This window comes from Notothenia rossii (genome assembly GCF_949606895.1).
Source record: "Notothenia rossii genome assembly, chromosome: 6".
In the NCBI taxonomy this organism is placed as follows: domain Eukaryota; kingdom Metazoa; phylum Chordata; class Actinopteri; order Perciformes; family Nototheniidae; genus Notothenia; species Notothenia rossii.
This window is the reverse complement of record NC_136909.1, coordinates 53,133,863-53,150,255: the sequence shown is the minus strand read 5'-3', so window position 1 is coordinate 53,150,255 and position 16,393 is coordinate 53,133,863. Positions and strand designations below refer to the sequence as shown.

Below are 16,393 nucleotides of genomic sequence, written 5' to 3'. Positions count from 1 at the left end.
AGTTTTACGTTTTAGGGCTGGCCCGTGGCATAGGCAGTATAGGCGAATGCATGTTGTTAGCAATAGCATGGCTGTAAAGGTTAGCGCTTAGCTTAGCGCTAAGCTTATATGCGCTAACGGATATGTATTGCAATATAAGAAGGTTCATCTACAACAAGTTGGAGGGAGAGTTTTCTCCTTCGCACAAAAGGAGCTAAAATCTTGCCTAAAAACAAAACGCTTGGTAGCACATGACATAACACATAATGGCAAAAGTATGTATATTCAGCTAACCAGACCAGGACATGATATGAACGTAAACAATGCGAAAGGAAATGGCACTTTAATAATAATAATAATAATAATAATAGTTGACATTTACATGGCGCTTTTTATAATGCACACACTTTTTTTTTCTTCGAAATGTCCCCTAACATGTTGCATTAATGATAGTTAGGGTAAGTTCAACACTTGAATATCATCAGGTCATAGTTGTTTTACTACTTTAAACATTCGCTAATTCAACTTAAGTTTTGTGAAAGCATCACATCTAGTTAAAAAGAGAAATATATTTCCCTGTAATTACTGATTTACCTGGGACTTGATTGATTTTGGTGCCTGTAGTTTTATTTTGGCAAATGCTTATTTATGAAGCAACAATTAAATTACATGGTAGCACAGCTAATCTGAGTTCATCTGTTTGGTTTTTTTCAGGTCATCTATCAATTCAATTATATGAAGTAGCCTATTATCATAAAAAAATCAACGGTTCTTTTCAGAGCCATATTCCTCTTCCTACTCTCTTTCACCCCTCTCGTTTTCTTGTCTTTTGTTTTGTTTTTCTCCCTCCCTGTATGTCAGTTCATCCTTTGTTTGTTGTTGCCCTTTTTATCCTCACTTAAAAATGGCATCCAAGCAACTGAATGAATGGCTAGAGATAGGGAATGCCCTCGCAGATGAGTTGGCAAATAAGGCAAGTACAACATTATCCAAAAATGTATTATAACATTTACTCAAATGATAACAGACACACACATTACAAAGATGTGTGTGCAACAATTAAGGGAAATATATAATCTCTTTTATATATTTATATATTAAGATACCAAAGAAACCAAAGAATCCGAAGATACAGAAGATACCAAAGAAAATAACGCAAGGATCAAATGTTTCCTGGAGGAAGAGGGACCTGGATGGGAACATTATAGCCCAACATTGGAATAAGAATCGATCTGGTCTGTCAAATATAATCTAGTTCTAGTGTTTCATTAAGTTTTAATGTCGTTGGTCGGTCCTCAATAATGTTTCCCATATCATCGTACTTTGTTTTATGCAGTTAAACCTTCCAGCTCTCTGGAGTCCCCAGAGGTCGAGGAGACACATGAGATTCCTCTACAGGTCCCAAGTCTTGGTATGCACAATGAATTCTTAAATTATCCTTCAACTTGAAATGTAGGTAATTGTTTGTAGTATGTAATAGCTTTGTTCATGATACATTGTAAAATGAAAAGCCATGTATGGAATATCTTTTTTTAATGAAACTAAATTCCATGATTTGTTTTATATTTTGTTATTTTAGATCAACATCTTCAGACACTGAGAAACCTGTTGGGTTCTCTCACTGTCCCTGCATCATCAGAAGAAACACCCACTGCATCAACATGGAGCCAAAGACAGTTGAAACGTGAACAAAAATTCAGAGCTGCAATGCCAGAGCTCCTTAATTTGAAATTGGCTGCAGAGATTGTCACTACACGTTCCTGTCTCCAATGCAAAACTGCTGATGCTGTGGTCCGGTGCTTGGACTGTGTTCCACCAGGAAGTCCCTTTCTTTGTCCGGCATGTGACCCTATTATCCATGGTAAACATGTCTTCCATGACAGGGAAGCCATGTTTGATGGGTTTTACAGACCTATTCCTCCCACATCCTTAGTGGTTGTGGATGAAAGTGGCCAATATGGACTCTGTGAACAAGGTGGGTTCAAATAATGTATTACATATTCCCTTACCATGGTTTCCTAATGTGCACTACATATACAGCGGCATCATATTCACCATGTCGGAAGTTTGCTTTAACAGTTAAAATGTCTCAATTTGTATTGACTACATTTCCTAACATGTCCTAACATGCATATGAATCTCTGAAATTGTCTTTGCTGCAGTGTGTCTGCTTCCAATTCCTCCGCCATCCCAAATCTGCTTCTGTGGTCCAAGCCAAGATTTCACCATCATCCCAGGAAAGCAGACCGTGTTGGTGACTATCAATGGTTTGTTGCCACCAGAAGACGATCAAGCAGAAATACAGGATTACTATTATACTTTTGTCCTACATTGCATAGATAGCTGTCAAATTGCACATTTATATTTTTTCTCAGGTCCATACAACGTTCGTCTGCCTTCTGTGTGCTGTCCAATTTGTTCCGCCAAATGGTCCCCGAGCATAGGTGACTTGCTGGGATACAAATACTGGCCAGCAACCGACAGCTGCAAAATTATTTTTAAGTTTGATGTGTTCACATCATTCGAGCAAATGAAATTGGCCAGCCCAGCATTATCCCAGCAAGTATTTATAAAAATGCTTGAACATCGATCGTTTTCCACAGGAAGGGTAAGAATAAAATGTGGTTTTCAAGATTTTTGAATACCAAACTTTTAATTAACCAAATGAATACCATTCTTGTTTCCAGACAGGCAGAATCTGTAGCGATACCTTCCACAGAGTCTTTCGGGAGTTTGCCTTCTGTAATTACAGACAAGAAGATCTATGCCTGGTGGAGCCCTTTAAATGCCCAGCATGCACACCTGACATGCTGGCTATTGCTGTAGATGGCAATAGAAAGCATTATCGCTTCAAGAAGTCCAGAGGGTCAGTGAAATCATATTCTCATTTTAGTTGTTGTTTTATTGACTAAGCTGAATGTCTTTGCTGAAATGTTTAACTTTCCCCAACTCTGCAATTTCTTTTTCCAAAGTTTGTAGACCATCAGAAAACAATAGTTGGTTTGAAATTACACATAATTATATAAATCCAATTCATAAACATTATTATATATGACGCCTGTAAAGTTAACTCAACTTTAAAATGTTAAATGGTTGACGTTAGTTGGATATGTTGGAGCTAAGAACCAGTTTTGGATATAATCGCTTCATGAAAAATGTATTAAATTGCCCAGGAACCTTTTTCTATGCCTTCCTCTGCCCTATTACATGCCCAGCAATATAAAGGATGTACTTTTATTTTTACCTTTTTACAAGAAGTCAGTAAACTTTTCACTAATGTTAAATAATGGTGACAAAAGACTTTACACAGAATGACAGATCAAATTCACAAAGACCTTTTCCACATTTATGAAAATGTTATGGCAAAAGCAAATTGGCCACATTAAATAGAGGACACAATCAAACTTATGTATGTATGATAATGTTGCTTACAATGTCTTTCTCAAATTTCGCAGGACAGATGAACCGTCTCTATTTGATGGACTGTTCATTGCCCAGGACAGTAAAGTGTCTGCCTTTGTCGACAAAATCAGGAGCCAGATGACGATTGTAAGAATCTATTCAATCCCTTAACCCTTTATTTATTTTTCTTAGCACAGGGTTAAATGTAACAGATTGTGTCTATTTCAGAAAAGTGGCCGTGATGTTTGTGGACCGGCAACATTCACAGCTTGCAGAGAAACCTCACACAAGTCCAGGGCCAAGGTGGATGAGGAAGGACTGCAAATAGCTGTGTGCAGACATGGCATCTTACTACAAGGCCTAAATCACTACCGTGGTGAAATATATGCCTACCCAATGTTCCTGCAGAAGGAGCTGGCTGAAGTTGCGAATGCAACATTCTTTTGTATGGATGTTGCCTGCAGGTAGTTATAACTATTGCAAAATTGGAAGTGTTTGTGGGAAACGTGTTATCTATTTAATTCTTGCACATCCAGTAGATGTAAAGCAAAAAAAGCATTCATTTGGATAAATGCTGATGTTGGTTACAAGGATTGTACTGGTAATTTTAAGGACCTGGTTTATCTTTTTACTATTATGCCATCATGCAACTGGAAAAGCTAATTAATTTTGTCATTACAGGTACTGGCCTTATTTGGAGAAGATGGCAGCAAAGTTGCCTGAGCTCCAACCACTTACAGAGATGAAACCTTTTCTCTCTGTAATGCACGCCAAGGCCCACACAGGCAAATGCGAGGTACAGTATGCAAGTTAAACATTTGTGTCACTAGATTCAAATGTTTTAGAAATTGTAGTGCACATAAGAATATCATGTAGTATATTCTATTCAAGCCTGTGGAATAATTGTAATAGTTACAAATGTTGACAAAATTGTTACAAAACAGACTGTCACAAGGATAGGCTTCCAAAACCCATTATGTTTATTTTAGTAAATATATCCGCACTGTAGAAATAATGAATGAATAGAGCTTCAAATAACTGCAGTTGTGACATTGTAGTTCAAAGCATAATTCAATATCAGAACATTTTAACTTTCTGAAATTGCTCCTGACACTGATGATAACTAAAGATGTACAGTACAAGAAATTATAATATTGAACTAAATAGCTAGATCTCATTGTTTATGATTCTGAGCAGGTGAAGTGGGGTGGCAGAAGCCAGGAAGGTGCTGGAAATACTGTTGGCGAGGAAGTGGAACAGGTTAACAGCTTCCTCTCAAGGGCAGCTCTGACAACAAAATACATGACCAAATCAGGTTGGTAGAGGAAAACAAATAGTTTGAAGTAGTGCCACATTGTAAAGCTCATATGAATTTTCATGTTTTTGTGTTTACAGCTAGAGCAGATATGATAACCGTGCTGGCTATGCAATGGAACCACAGGAAGGTGGAGAATCTCCACAAGACACTCTCAAAGAGATTTGTCAAAGTAAGACGTCCATGCTGCATTTCAAAATGTATATTAAGACTATCCGAGTTTGTTGTTGTAGTAATTTAACACCATCCTTAGCTACATGTTGTTGAATTGAATGTATTCTGCAATCATTTCATTATGATGGCGCTGCCATGGCACACTGTTCTGCCAAGAGAGTCTCTGTTCTGTTTGTTTTTAATAAAGCACTATAGGTTGATTCATCGGAATTTCTGGATAATAATAATAATAATAATAATAATGTTAATCCTGCTTGATCTTGAAAAAAAAGGGACACTAAGGTGATACTTGCCAACCTTGAAGAGAAGGTGTTTAGCATTTCATGTTGTTGTCTGGTCAGTTAATGTGCCTAAAGGAATTCAGTAAAAAACAACCTTCTCAACCAACTGGAACGCATATTCACGTTTTCCTTTTAAACATTCTAACCAGACTACACAGAGAGCACAAACTGAAGTGGACAATCTTGAGAGTCTCAAGCAAGAGCTGAACATCTCCCTGGAGGACACGGAGCAGTGGGTGTTGGAGGTCAAGCAATGGGCAGCCACTGGTATGTTATATGATCACTGTGGTATAGATTTGGTTCCATATTTCCAAACATTTGGCTTCATGTTTTATGATTACACCTTGTTGTTTCTGTTTTCAAGAGAAACATGGAGCCCAGAGTAGCCAAGAGGAGCTCCAGAGAGAAATAGATGAAATTATTTATTCCCTCCGAAGAAAGAAACACGACCTCTATCGACAAAATGGTATTTATTATTACGTTATCTAGAAACAATATTTGTTTCTTGTTGTTGTTGTTTGTATTATTAATATTAGTTTATTTGTATTTTGTTTTACTTTACAGACAGCAACCAAACAAGGCAACGCAAACGGAGAAGACTGACAGAGCTCAAGAAGAAACTCAGAGAGAGGATACTGCAGTACAACACCATTGATGCCTGTTCAGAGAAAATTGACACAGAAGCAGCATGCGGTCTGTCTGAGGATGTCATTCTGCCCTGGGAGGCGCAAGGAGATGGTAAGAAACAACTTGTTTTTGTTTGCCCTAGATATTCCATAAATTCAGTTGAAGTACTAGAATACAATCACCAATGTAACACAGAGCTATCAACATAGGTGTCACAAATCATCATGATCACAACAAATCATTTTAAAATAATTATATTGAAAGGTCTGTATGATGTTGCCCTATCAAGTCTTAATAGTCTAGTCTCACTGGGACAGGCATATCTATGGAAACAGTAAAACCCTTCCTGACCACCCTGAACTGCATACTAATGTTGAATCTCAAGACATACTGAATGTAATTCTGCCAACATAGACAGAATTGAAAAAATTCAGCAAGCGGCGAGGTTGAATTTTTTTTTACCAGATTTTAAGGTTTTGGTCAATTTAATTTAAAAAGATTGAATTCAAACTGATATCATTTGTTTTATTAGCCTTACCATTGTGGTTGTTATATTTTGTGTTTTTTCCATTATAGTGGTGAACCTGCGCACAAAGAGGCGACTTTTTGACCAGGTTATGCTGGTCAGGCGTATGGAAGAGGAGAAAGTCATCATTGTGAAGGAGATGACCCAGCATTGTCAAAATCTGAGGCAGGCACTGGACAAACTGGACCACCTCCTTCATCAGACAAAAGACGACATCAGGAACCAAAGTATGTTCCACAAATACCGATTTATAACATTTGCCACTGCCCCCCTCCCAGTGTCAAATGTCTATCACTGAATAACATCTGTATTGATTGCATTTTTTCTGAATCACAAATCTTTTTAGCTAATATACAGCCTCGGAGTTAAACATTCAAATTGCTTATATGGAACCAACATCAATGCTAACTAAAAGTTGCCTTACATAGACTGTCATTTTGTCTTTTTATTTTAGTTTCTCCAAGCGATATAACAGAAGAGGGATACAGGGGACTGCACTGCTGTATTTTACGCCATCAATATCTTCTGGAGCAGAAACTGAGCAGAGTCACCAGCACCTACAGCTGTATTGGCTCGGACTCGTCTTTTCTCATGATGGAGGAAGACATTGAAGACGGTAATGAGGACGACGAACAGGACGGTGATGAGGACGGTGATGAGGACAACGAACAAGACGGTGATGAGGACAACGAACAAGACGGTGATGAGGACAACGAACAAGACGGTGATGAGGACGGTGATGAGGAAAACTAACAGGACGGTGATGAGGACAACAAACAGGACAACGAACAGGACTTAACAAGTCTATTGTGTTGTATGCATGTCAACGTATTAAAACGAGTATTACGATTGAATGGCTTGTTTATTAGCTTGTTTTTTATATGATCCTGCTTTGCATTTACTATGTCTGGTATTCAAGTAAATGCCATTAGCAGTTATCAGTCACCTTCAGATCCGAGTTACCTCGAGGGCCAGAGGTTCCCCACCCCTGGTATAAGGTTTTGGTGATCACCCTTATTATCATCATGTCATTTAATCATGATCTGTTGAATTAGCCAATGCTTACATCCAAAGAATGTGTCTAGACTTTACTCCTACAGACACACACTAACAATACAAATTGAGCTAAGTAATACACTCACGAGCCACTTAATTAGGTACACCTTGCTAGGATGGGTTGGACCCCCATCTGCTTTCAGAACTGCGTTAAGTCTTCATGGCATAGATTAAACAAGGTACTGGAAGCATTCCTCAGAGATTTTGCTCAATATTGACCTGATCGCATCACGCAGTTGCTGCAGATTTGTCGGCTGCACATCCATGACGCAAATCTCTGGTTCACCACATCCCAATGGTGCACTGTAGGATTTGGATCTGATGACTGTGGACTGTGACATTTGAGTAAAATTCATTGTCATGTTCAAGAAACCAGTTGGAGAATATTTGAGCTTTGTGACACGGTGAGTTATCCTGCTGGAAGTAGCCATCAGAAGATTGGTACACTGTTGTCATAAAGGCATGGACATGGTCAGCACAACCCGGTATCACGGCAAGACGTGAACATGTGACGATTTACCATGATGGGAGACGTGAAGCTGTCACGATTTCGTCCCTTCAAACGTGACAATTACACAGTATTGTTAACGTGGCCCGACCAGTGGAGATATACCCGGAAATGCCAAGCAAATGCTACCCCGACGGTCGGTTATTATTATCAATATTAATATAATAATGATTTCATTTGTAATAGTCACACTCAATTTCGCCAATTTTCTGTTGCCCCAGCTGGTCGGCACCTCTTTTAGCAGATACAAAGGCTACATTCATTTATTAAATCGATGTGTGTGGATGTGGAATTAACGGACGTGACGTTGCACGATTGCGTTACCAGGCAACAGCTTCGGTTCATATTAATTTATAAACTCTTCAACTCGAACCGTAGTTATATTTTAAAACATTTTAGAAAGCCTCACGAAATATTTTAATGTACATTTTAATTTAAATGTGAAGGAATGTGTGTATAACAAAATACATCCGTCAAAAACAATACCGGAAACAGACGTAGGCAAGATCCTCGGTTATGGCTAGAAAGGATCCTTCTATTGTAAATATGACGTCACGTTCTCGTTGTAACTCTCGTTGTAATCGGAGCGGCTCGGAAACACATCTACAGCAGTAACATGATGCAACATCCACATTAATGCAGCAGCAATATTAATAGAGAAACATCAGACATAATAGTAAAACACTGCAAGGGAACATTTTATTGCACCAGGAGCTATCTTGGGACTTTTACTGCGACAACGTTGACTTGCCTGTGAATAAAAAATAAACCATAGTGTTGGTGATCTACAGTGTTGTCATTCTTCTTTGAACACCAGCAAGACCGCTTTTCAACAATCACACTCCCTGTCATTTACATAATTAATAGATAGTTTAGCTTCTCACCATCATTTGCTGTGGCCAACTGATGTTAACGATCCTAACTGAAAGGCTGCCTGCCAAACGTAAACATTCAGCCACGTGACATTCAGCCGAACTCTCGCGAGAGTTTTACACAAGACGGATCCTTTCTAGCCATAACCAAGATCCTCAGCTCGGTGATTCATGGTTTAGCCGCAATGCACGTTGGGAAATGGTGTTTATGCGATGTGAAATCCGAAAACATTTAAAAAAATAATAATAATAATACTTTATTCCGAGTTTGCTTGCTTTTCTCTTTGGAGCTAATCACATAACGGCATTGTAATACATGGTTCGGCTGCATTACATATTACATATCTGCCGTAGTTATCTATTTATAGAGCCCTGATGAGAAGACTTCTATCCAAACAGGAAGAACTGCCGCCAAAACTGAAAACGTGACGTGGATCACAAATATATCAGCCATTTAACAACATCTTAGATTTATTTTCACACAATATGTCTCCTTGCAATATCAACAGTAATTCGGCTGACTTTTATATTTGATCCAATTGGTAGATAGGCAGTATTTACACCATAACGGTGCACAGCTGATAGACGGGCACCTAGTGGTTAAAGCGCGTTATTGAATTTTATTATTATTATTAACTAACAGAATAAGAGACCTGACAGGTGATGGTCAGACGTTGACCTGGCTGCACAGTCACATAGGCTGGCTGTGTCAACTGTTCACACTTCACACCTGTACAAATACAAAACAAAGTTATATGACAGATTATCATGTTAAACAGCAGTATAATAAGTGTTGACTCACTTCCAGCTGCCAGCAGCAGCAGCAGCGGAGAGAACATGATGATGATGATGACTCTCATTTCATTTAATTTCAAACCTTTATTTATACAGGTGTATCCCATTGAGTGCAATGTGGCCACGCCTCCCAAGATGACAGCACGTTGATTTGTTTTCTGTCTCTGTTAGTGTTTGTCTCATCCTCGTTCTTCTTGTGCATACTGACATTTTATAATTTTTATTTAGCTTTTTAGACCCGTTTTTAAATTGGTCTGCTGCGCTTTTAAAAACGTTTTAAAAGCTTGAGTTTTTGGGCTGTTTTGTGCCGGTGCCTCGCTGTGACTGGATTGTTTGCTCTCTGCCTGAGCTTTCGCTCCTTCGGACTCTGGATTGCTGTCTGTCCTGCCGTGCTGTCGGGGGCTGATGCACCTGAGCTGCGGATCCTGAATTGGGTGTGTTAAGGCACTATGTTGCCTAAAGCTACCCTTGTGTTCGCTTTCTTCCTGGGATTAATTGTCAGACCGCATGTCGGCAAAACTGACTGGTTGCCTCCCAGCAATATCTCTATTCACTTCGGACTTTCAGATGGTGAAACCTCTGGAGCGCTGACTCCATCGGATAGTTTTTACCAAAAGCTGATGTTTCATGGCACGAAATGCGCTCTCCCGTTTGCCCTATTTAATCTGGACTCGCTAATATCGAAGGATTGGAGCAGCCCCGCCCCCCCCCCGAGGAGCGACGCGTCCAGAGCCCATGTGAAAAAATCATCTTCCAGACTGTTAATATTGTTACTGCTACTACTCTCTGGTAACGTTAACATTAACCCTGGTCCTGAGTGTTTCTCTGCTTCCTTGCATAATTTGCCAACTCCGAATGAGTTTAGCTGTAGGCAAGGATTGGGTTTTCTGCATGTTAATGCTAGAAGCCTAGTGCCCAAATTAGATGTTTTCAAGACCTGGTTTTTAGTTGCTAAACCTGATATTGTTGTAGTTTCTGAAACCTGGTTAAAACCGTCTGTCACTGACACTGTTATTCACATTGATGGATATAATGTATTCAGAACGGATCGTAAGGGCAGAGCTGGTGGTGTTGCAATATACACTGCTGAGAAACTACAGTGCTCAGTCCTTCACTCTATTTCAATTCCAAGGCAATTTGAGTTGCTAGCAGTCCAAATAACTATAGCAAATGCTCCTCTCACTGTTATTGGCTGTTATAGGCAGGGGTGCACATAACTTTTTTTGTGAGTTACTCAGATGAGTACCAGGAGACAGCGTTTGGTACTCACCCCATACGAAGCATGGTCCTCCTCAGTGTCTCCTTCACTGTCCTCTATTTACACTTATTGCATGCTAGATGATGAAGATGCACCTCCCTGTCTCTTTTTAAGCCTCCGATTTGCTTTCTCCAAAACTTCTTGCCAAAACTGTGAAGTCCTAGCATTTCCTGAGGCCAAGTGGAAGGATCAAATACTAAGAAATGATCACATGACTTGAAGTCATATCTGATTTCAGATGTGGGAAGTTACTAAGTAGCCTACACTTCTTCAAGTACTCTACTTAAGTACAATTTTGAGATATTTGTACTTTACTTGACTTTGATCTAATTTAACCAGCTTTGAGAACACTTTAATGATCAATCATTACAACACATATCATATATATTATTCTGAAATCGACCAATCTGCACATTGACTACTTTTACTTTTGGTACTTTGGGAACTATATTTTGATGATAATACTTTTCTAATTTTACTTGAGTAACATTTTGAATGCAGGACTTCTATTGTAACAGAGTAACACTCTACTTTTACTCAAGTACAATATCTGAGTACTTCTTACACCTCTGTCTGATTTAAAACTCTTCCATAACACCCTGAGTAAGTTTGCAACTGTGTGTTTTACTCCACTTTGTTGGAAATAAAATTGCAGCAGCTTGACCACAGAGCGTGAACGTTGTGATCAGCTGATTTTGCGCAGTTCTCCAGTGTGTGCGCGGGGCACAGAATGTGCACAGAGGAGTCTCCCACTGCAGCCAGTTGGCGGAGTTTTGGCACAATTCTGTTGTTCATACCGACGTTAACCCTTTCTGTCACACGGCGACCAACTCTGTAGTCCGGTGATCTAAGCCTCTGCCTCCTGTAAGCTTCACAGGTCCGTCGGTTATGTCCTGCGCGGCTCGGCCAGCACCCAGTTCAGTCAGCCACAGAAAGTCCGAAGATTTTTTGCAGGGAGCGAAACGGCAACGTAGCTGCTTAATGTCTTTGTTTTTTTTTAACATGTCTCGTAGTTTACTCCATTGACTGTTGACAAGAAACTCGTGTAGACGAAATATGTGTTTTGTTTAGATGTTTTGAGGTACGCAAAGGCGCGTAGTGACACAAGTGACGTTACGCAATTCAGATTTTTGCCGCGCATGCGTACCTGCGTACCAGTTATGTGCACCCCTGGTTATAGGCCTCCATCGGCCATCATGGATGCAACTACTAGCCTTACTGAATTGTTGTCTGTTTTCTTCTGAAATCATATTAATGGGTGATTTAAATTGGGACTGGTTGAGTGATAAATCTTCACAGTTTAAGCAGGTTTGTGATTCTTTGAACTTAACTCAGCTTATTGATAGTCCCACTAGAATAAACCCTGCCAAACCCAATAACGATACCCTTATAGATGTCATTCTAACAAATGCAGCTCATAAGTATGTGTCTGTTGGTGTTTTTCCTAATGATATCAGTGACCATTGCACTATTGCTTGCGTTAGGAGCACTAAGTTGCCCAAAGCCAAGGGCCTTATTGTCCTCAGGCGCTGCTTCAAACACTTCTCTGAGCAGGCTTTCCTACATGATCTGGCGGAGGTTAAATGGCACTTCATAGCGTTAATTCCATCTGTTGATGTTGCCGTCCAATTTTTTATTGATCACTTTTTATCGATTATTAATAGACATGCCCCCCTTAGAAAATTCAGAGTCAAGAATAGGAACACTCCATGGTTTACTAGAGAACTATCTGATCTAATTCATGATCGAAATAAGCGATGGTCTTTAGCTAGAAAGTCTAACACTAGTGATGACTGGCTTCTTTTTCGTGTCCTCAGAAATAAATGTTCAGCCCTTATTAAAAAAGCTAAAACTGATTACTATCTGAGCTTAACCACTGATTGTTTTAATGACCATTCTAAGTTCTGGAAAACAATTAAATCACTTCAGAACAAGAAAGTTTCTAGTTTCCCACAAAAACTGAAGGTCAGTGATTATTTTATTTCAGATTCAGATGGTATGTCTAATGCTTTCAATGCTCACTTCAAAAAGGCTGGTCACATTTTTGATGAGCAAAGTCATGACTCTCTAAATGGTCGTACTCACAGCCCTAGTCAAGAGATGAGCTCCCCTGTTTTTGATTTTGCTTCTTTCTCGGTCTCTGAAGTCTTACAGGGTTTGCACTCAATTGATCCTAAAAAGTCTGCCGGGCCTGACGGCCTCGACCCATTCTTTTTAAAAATTGCAGCTCAGATTATAGCACAACCAGTAACTGATATTTTTAATCTCTCCCTGTCCACTCACACACTGCCAGCTCTGTGGAAGCAAGCTCTGGTATCGCCCCTCTTGAAAGCTGGTGATCCCACTGAGTTAAATAATTATCGTCCTATCTCAAATCTTTCTATGTTATCAAAGATTCTTGAGTCCCTAGTTTCTACTCAGCTAAAAAAAAAAATAAATTCACACAACATCCTTAACCCTATGCAATCTGGATTCAGATCAGAGCACAGTACTGTGACTGCCAGTCTGAAAGTCTTAGATGATATCAAGGCTGCTTTGGATAACAAATCTGTTTGTGTTGCATTGTTTATTGACCTAGCCAAAGCATTTGATACTGTAGATCACCACATTATGTCTAATGTTATGTTGGTGTCTCGTTTCGGTCATAATGCCATTTGTTGGTTTCAGAGTTATCTAACCGACCGTACTCAATGCGTCAGGTTGGGTAGCACTGTCTCTGACCCTGTCACCTTGGAGAAGGGCGTTCCACAGGGCTCTATTTTGGGGCCTTTGCTCTTTTTATTATATGTAAACAATATTTGTAATCAGATGCAATTTTCTACCTATCATATGTATGCTGATGAATATACTATTGTATATTCATGTGCTCCTTCTCTGGACATGGCCGTTTCCAATTTAAAATCTGATTTTATCACGCTGCAGCATGCACTTCTTGATTCCAAACTGCTTTTGAACAGTAAGAAAACCAAAGCAATGCTTTTTGGTCCCAAGTCAGCGTCCTCTTGCCTCTCCATTGACACCCTTGATGGCGTCTCTGTGGAGTTTGTTGATATCTACAAATATCTTGGCTTTTGGTTGGACAGTAATCTGAACTTCAAACACCATATCGAAGTTCTAACAAAGAAATTGAAATTCAGTCTTGGCTTCCTTTACAGACTTAAATGTTGTTTTTCAACTTCATCCCGTAAAAGGTTGGTCTCTGGCTTATTCCTGTCCCAGCTGGACTACGGTGACACCATTTATAGATTTGCCTGTCCCACTGTCTTGGCCAAACTTGACCCACTCTACCATGCTGCACTGCGTTATATATCAAATGCACCCTATAGGACTCATCATTGCACACTGTATAGCCTAACTTGATGGTCCTCACTCACTATGCGTAGGATGCAGCATTGGTTTTTATTAATGTATAAAGCCATTTTAGGAAATCTTCCACTCTACATATGTGCCAGATTTGCTCCAGTTTGTGACTTTTACAACCTCAGATCCAGTGCCTTGATACGGTTCCAGGTTCCTGCTGTGCGGACTGAGGCTGGAAAAAGGAGTCTCTTTTATTATGGTCCTTGGTCTTGGAATGACCTTCAATCACGCCTCAAACTGACGGCACTTGTTTCTATAGCCTGTTTTAAATTGAAGTTGTCAGAAGTCCTTACCACCAGCTGCTCATGCAGTAATAAGTAGTGCCTTTCTTACTGTCCTAATGTGCACAATGTAGTAACTGCTTTTTTTCGTCTTTTGTTTTCTTAGTTATGTTCTCTTTATTTTATATGTTTGTGTTATGTGTTATGTGTAACGTTGCTGCCTTCTTGGCCAGGTCAGCATTGTAAATGAGATTTTATCTCAATGCTTTTTATCTGGTTAAATAAAGGTTAAATAAAAAATAAAATAAATAAAAAAATTGAGATCATTGATCTCTTTTTCAAGGGAGACCTGCTCAAGTAGGTTCCACATGAAACATAAAAACATAAACAGAACAACAAAAGGACATCATACAGCATCATTTACATAACTATCCACATAAACAGGTACCAATAGCTTCCGATTGAGTAGCATCCAACCGAGCTTTAAAAACATTTAGTGGCACCAGATTGCTCAGTTTCCATTTAATTTGCAGACTATTCCAAGACAGAGGAGCTGCGCATCTAAAAGCTGTCTTCCCTAAGACAGTCCTAGCAGTTGGCACATTTAATAAAACCACAGCATTCGATCTCAGGCAGTAGCCACTTACAATTTTCCGTGAGATCAGGGAGCAGATATAAGATGGAAGTTTCCCTAACATGGCTTTGTATATATAAATGTACCAGTGCCTCCGTACAGTTAGTGAAAGCAAACCAGCCCTTGCATACAGGGTACAGTGATGGGTTAATGCTTTACAGTTTGTCACAAATCTCAGTGCACTGTGATACGCAGCATCTAACTTGACCAGGCAATTGGCAGGTGCATTCATATAGATCAAATCACCATAGTCCAGCACAGGTCAAAAGTTCACAGTGACTAGCCTTTTCCTGGCCTCAAGCAGAGAAACAGGACTTGTTCCTGTAGAAGAAACCTAGCCTAACCCTCAGCTTTTTAAGCAGGTTATTGACATGAAGTTTAGAAATGTGAGACAATCATCAAGCCAGATACCAAGGACTCTGAGAAGACGTGAGCTCCTGATCCCCTTTAATCTCCACTGACAGTCTCTTGTGAAGGCCTTATAACTGTATCACAATGGATATTACTGAGTTTGCATAGAACCAAACGTGTTCACGTGTGAATGTGAACATTAATAGAATATCACCTCCCATCTTCAGAGCAATCTGACTATTATAACATTAGCGTTAAGAAAGCTTAATTAAATATCTGCCACAACATAAGTAACTGGATCAAAGTAACAGTACAGTCCGCGGCATCACATCATAATGTATCATATATTTCCTTATCTGAGTCAGCTGAGCCGTATCTGGCCGTGCAACACTTACAGTGTCACATACTGTATGCAGAAGTATTATTTTAAGCAACACATTACGAAACACTCGAGTCAAATGTAATTAAAGTCAGATCTTGTCTTAGACGGGGCATATCATAAACCTGTTAATGTACGCATTCAAACACTTTTTCTTGTACCAGCTGTATTCACCTTGCAGGTGGAGCTATGTGGCTTTTATCCTGGATAAAGTGTTTGAGTCATGGATGTTTAAAGTCTTCATATTTGTCTAATTATATAGTTGACTTTTCATTCAGGAAGTATGACGCGCTGCGCTGTCAGTACGCTTCTCCATGTTTGTGATTGGTCGAATGCTCCAAATACTACCCCTTTTATGTGAACGCGCACCTAACTAGATAGGACACGGCTGGCTTGAGCGATCCACTTGATAACCCGAGTCGTAGTGCCGTTTAGCGAGAGGGCGTATGTTTTGGATTAGGCCAACCGGCTAACTCAAACATATCCAGGTTAGGTTGAACCAGTTTCGTGGTATACCCCCCAGGTCTTGTCCTGACTGAGCACAGGCACCTGTAGCCTTGGCTACTGTGCTCTCAGTGTTTTGTCTCCCTGTTCCTGCCTATTGGCGTCAGCTGATAGAGGTGTTGGTTTTATCTTGTTATGCACAATGTTGATT

The 16,393-nt window shown here is 39.7% G+C and overlaps 2 protein-coding genes across 3 annotated transcripts in view; both read left to right on the top strand.

The window, feature by feature from the left end:
* Positions 1 to 16,393, top strand: part of LOC307044614 (voltage-dependent N-type calcium channel subunit alpha-1B-like) — a 576,385-nt gene that overhangs the window by 527,008 nt on the left and 32,984 nt on the right. The window lies entirely within an intron of this gene.
* On the top strand, positions 417 to 7,221 carry LOC307042441 (uncharacterized protein). Of its 2 annotated transcripts, XM_079686312.1 has the most exons (16): positions 418 to 1,214; positions 1,316 to 1,390; positions 1,559 to 1,954; positions 2,142 to 2,246; positions 2,355 to 2,587; positions 2,667 to 2,845; positions 3,435 to 3,528; positions 3,610 to 3,845; positions 4,063 to 4,177; positions 4,579 to 4,696; positions 4,777 to 4,868; positions 5,301 to 5,418; positions 5,516 to 5,617; positions 5,716 to 5,889; positions 6,355 to 6,531; positions 6,759 to 7,221. In XM_079686312.1, exons 3-16 carry the CDS (start codon positions 1,687 to 1,689, stop codon positions 7,055 to 7,057), a joined length of 2,310 nt encoding a protein of 769 aa, XP_079542438.1. In that variant the 5' UTR covers positions 418 to 1,214; positions 1,316 to 1,390; positions 1,559 to 1,686; the 3' UTR covers positions 7,058 to 7,221. The 2 variants fall into 2 exon arrangements, with proteins under 2 accessions (XP_079542439.1, XP_079542438.1); XM_079686313.1 differs by having other exon boundaries at positions 417 to 1,214; positions 2,142 to 2,587; positions 6,733 to 6,814.

Excerpts from the sequence above, each read along its gene's own strand:
- LOC307042441 (XM_079686312.1), top strand. The coding sequence starts at position 1,687 with ATGCCAGAGCTCCTTAATTTGAAATTGGCTGCAGAGATTGTCACTACA. Across the intron at positions 2,247-2,354 it reads CGTGTTGGTGACTATCAATG|GTCCATACAACGTTCGTCTG; the intron begins GTTTGTTGCCAC and ends ATTTTTTCTCAG. Across the intron at positions 3,529-3,609 it reads TCAGGAGCCAGATGACGATT|AAAAGTGGCCGTGATGTTTG; the intron begins GTAAGAATCTAT and ends TGTCTATTTCAG.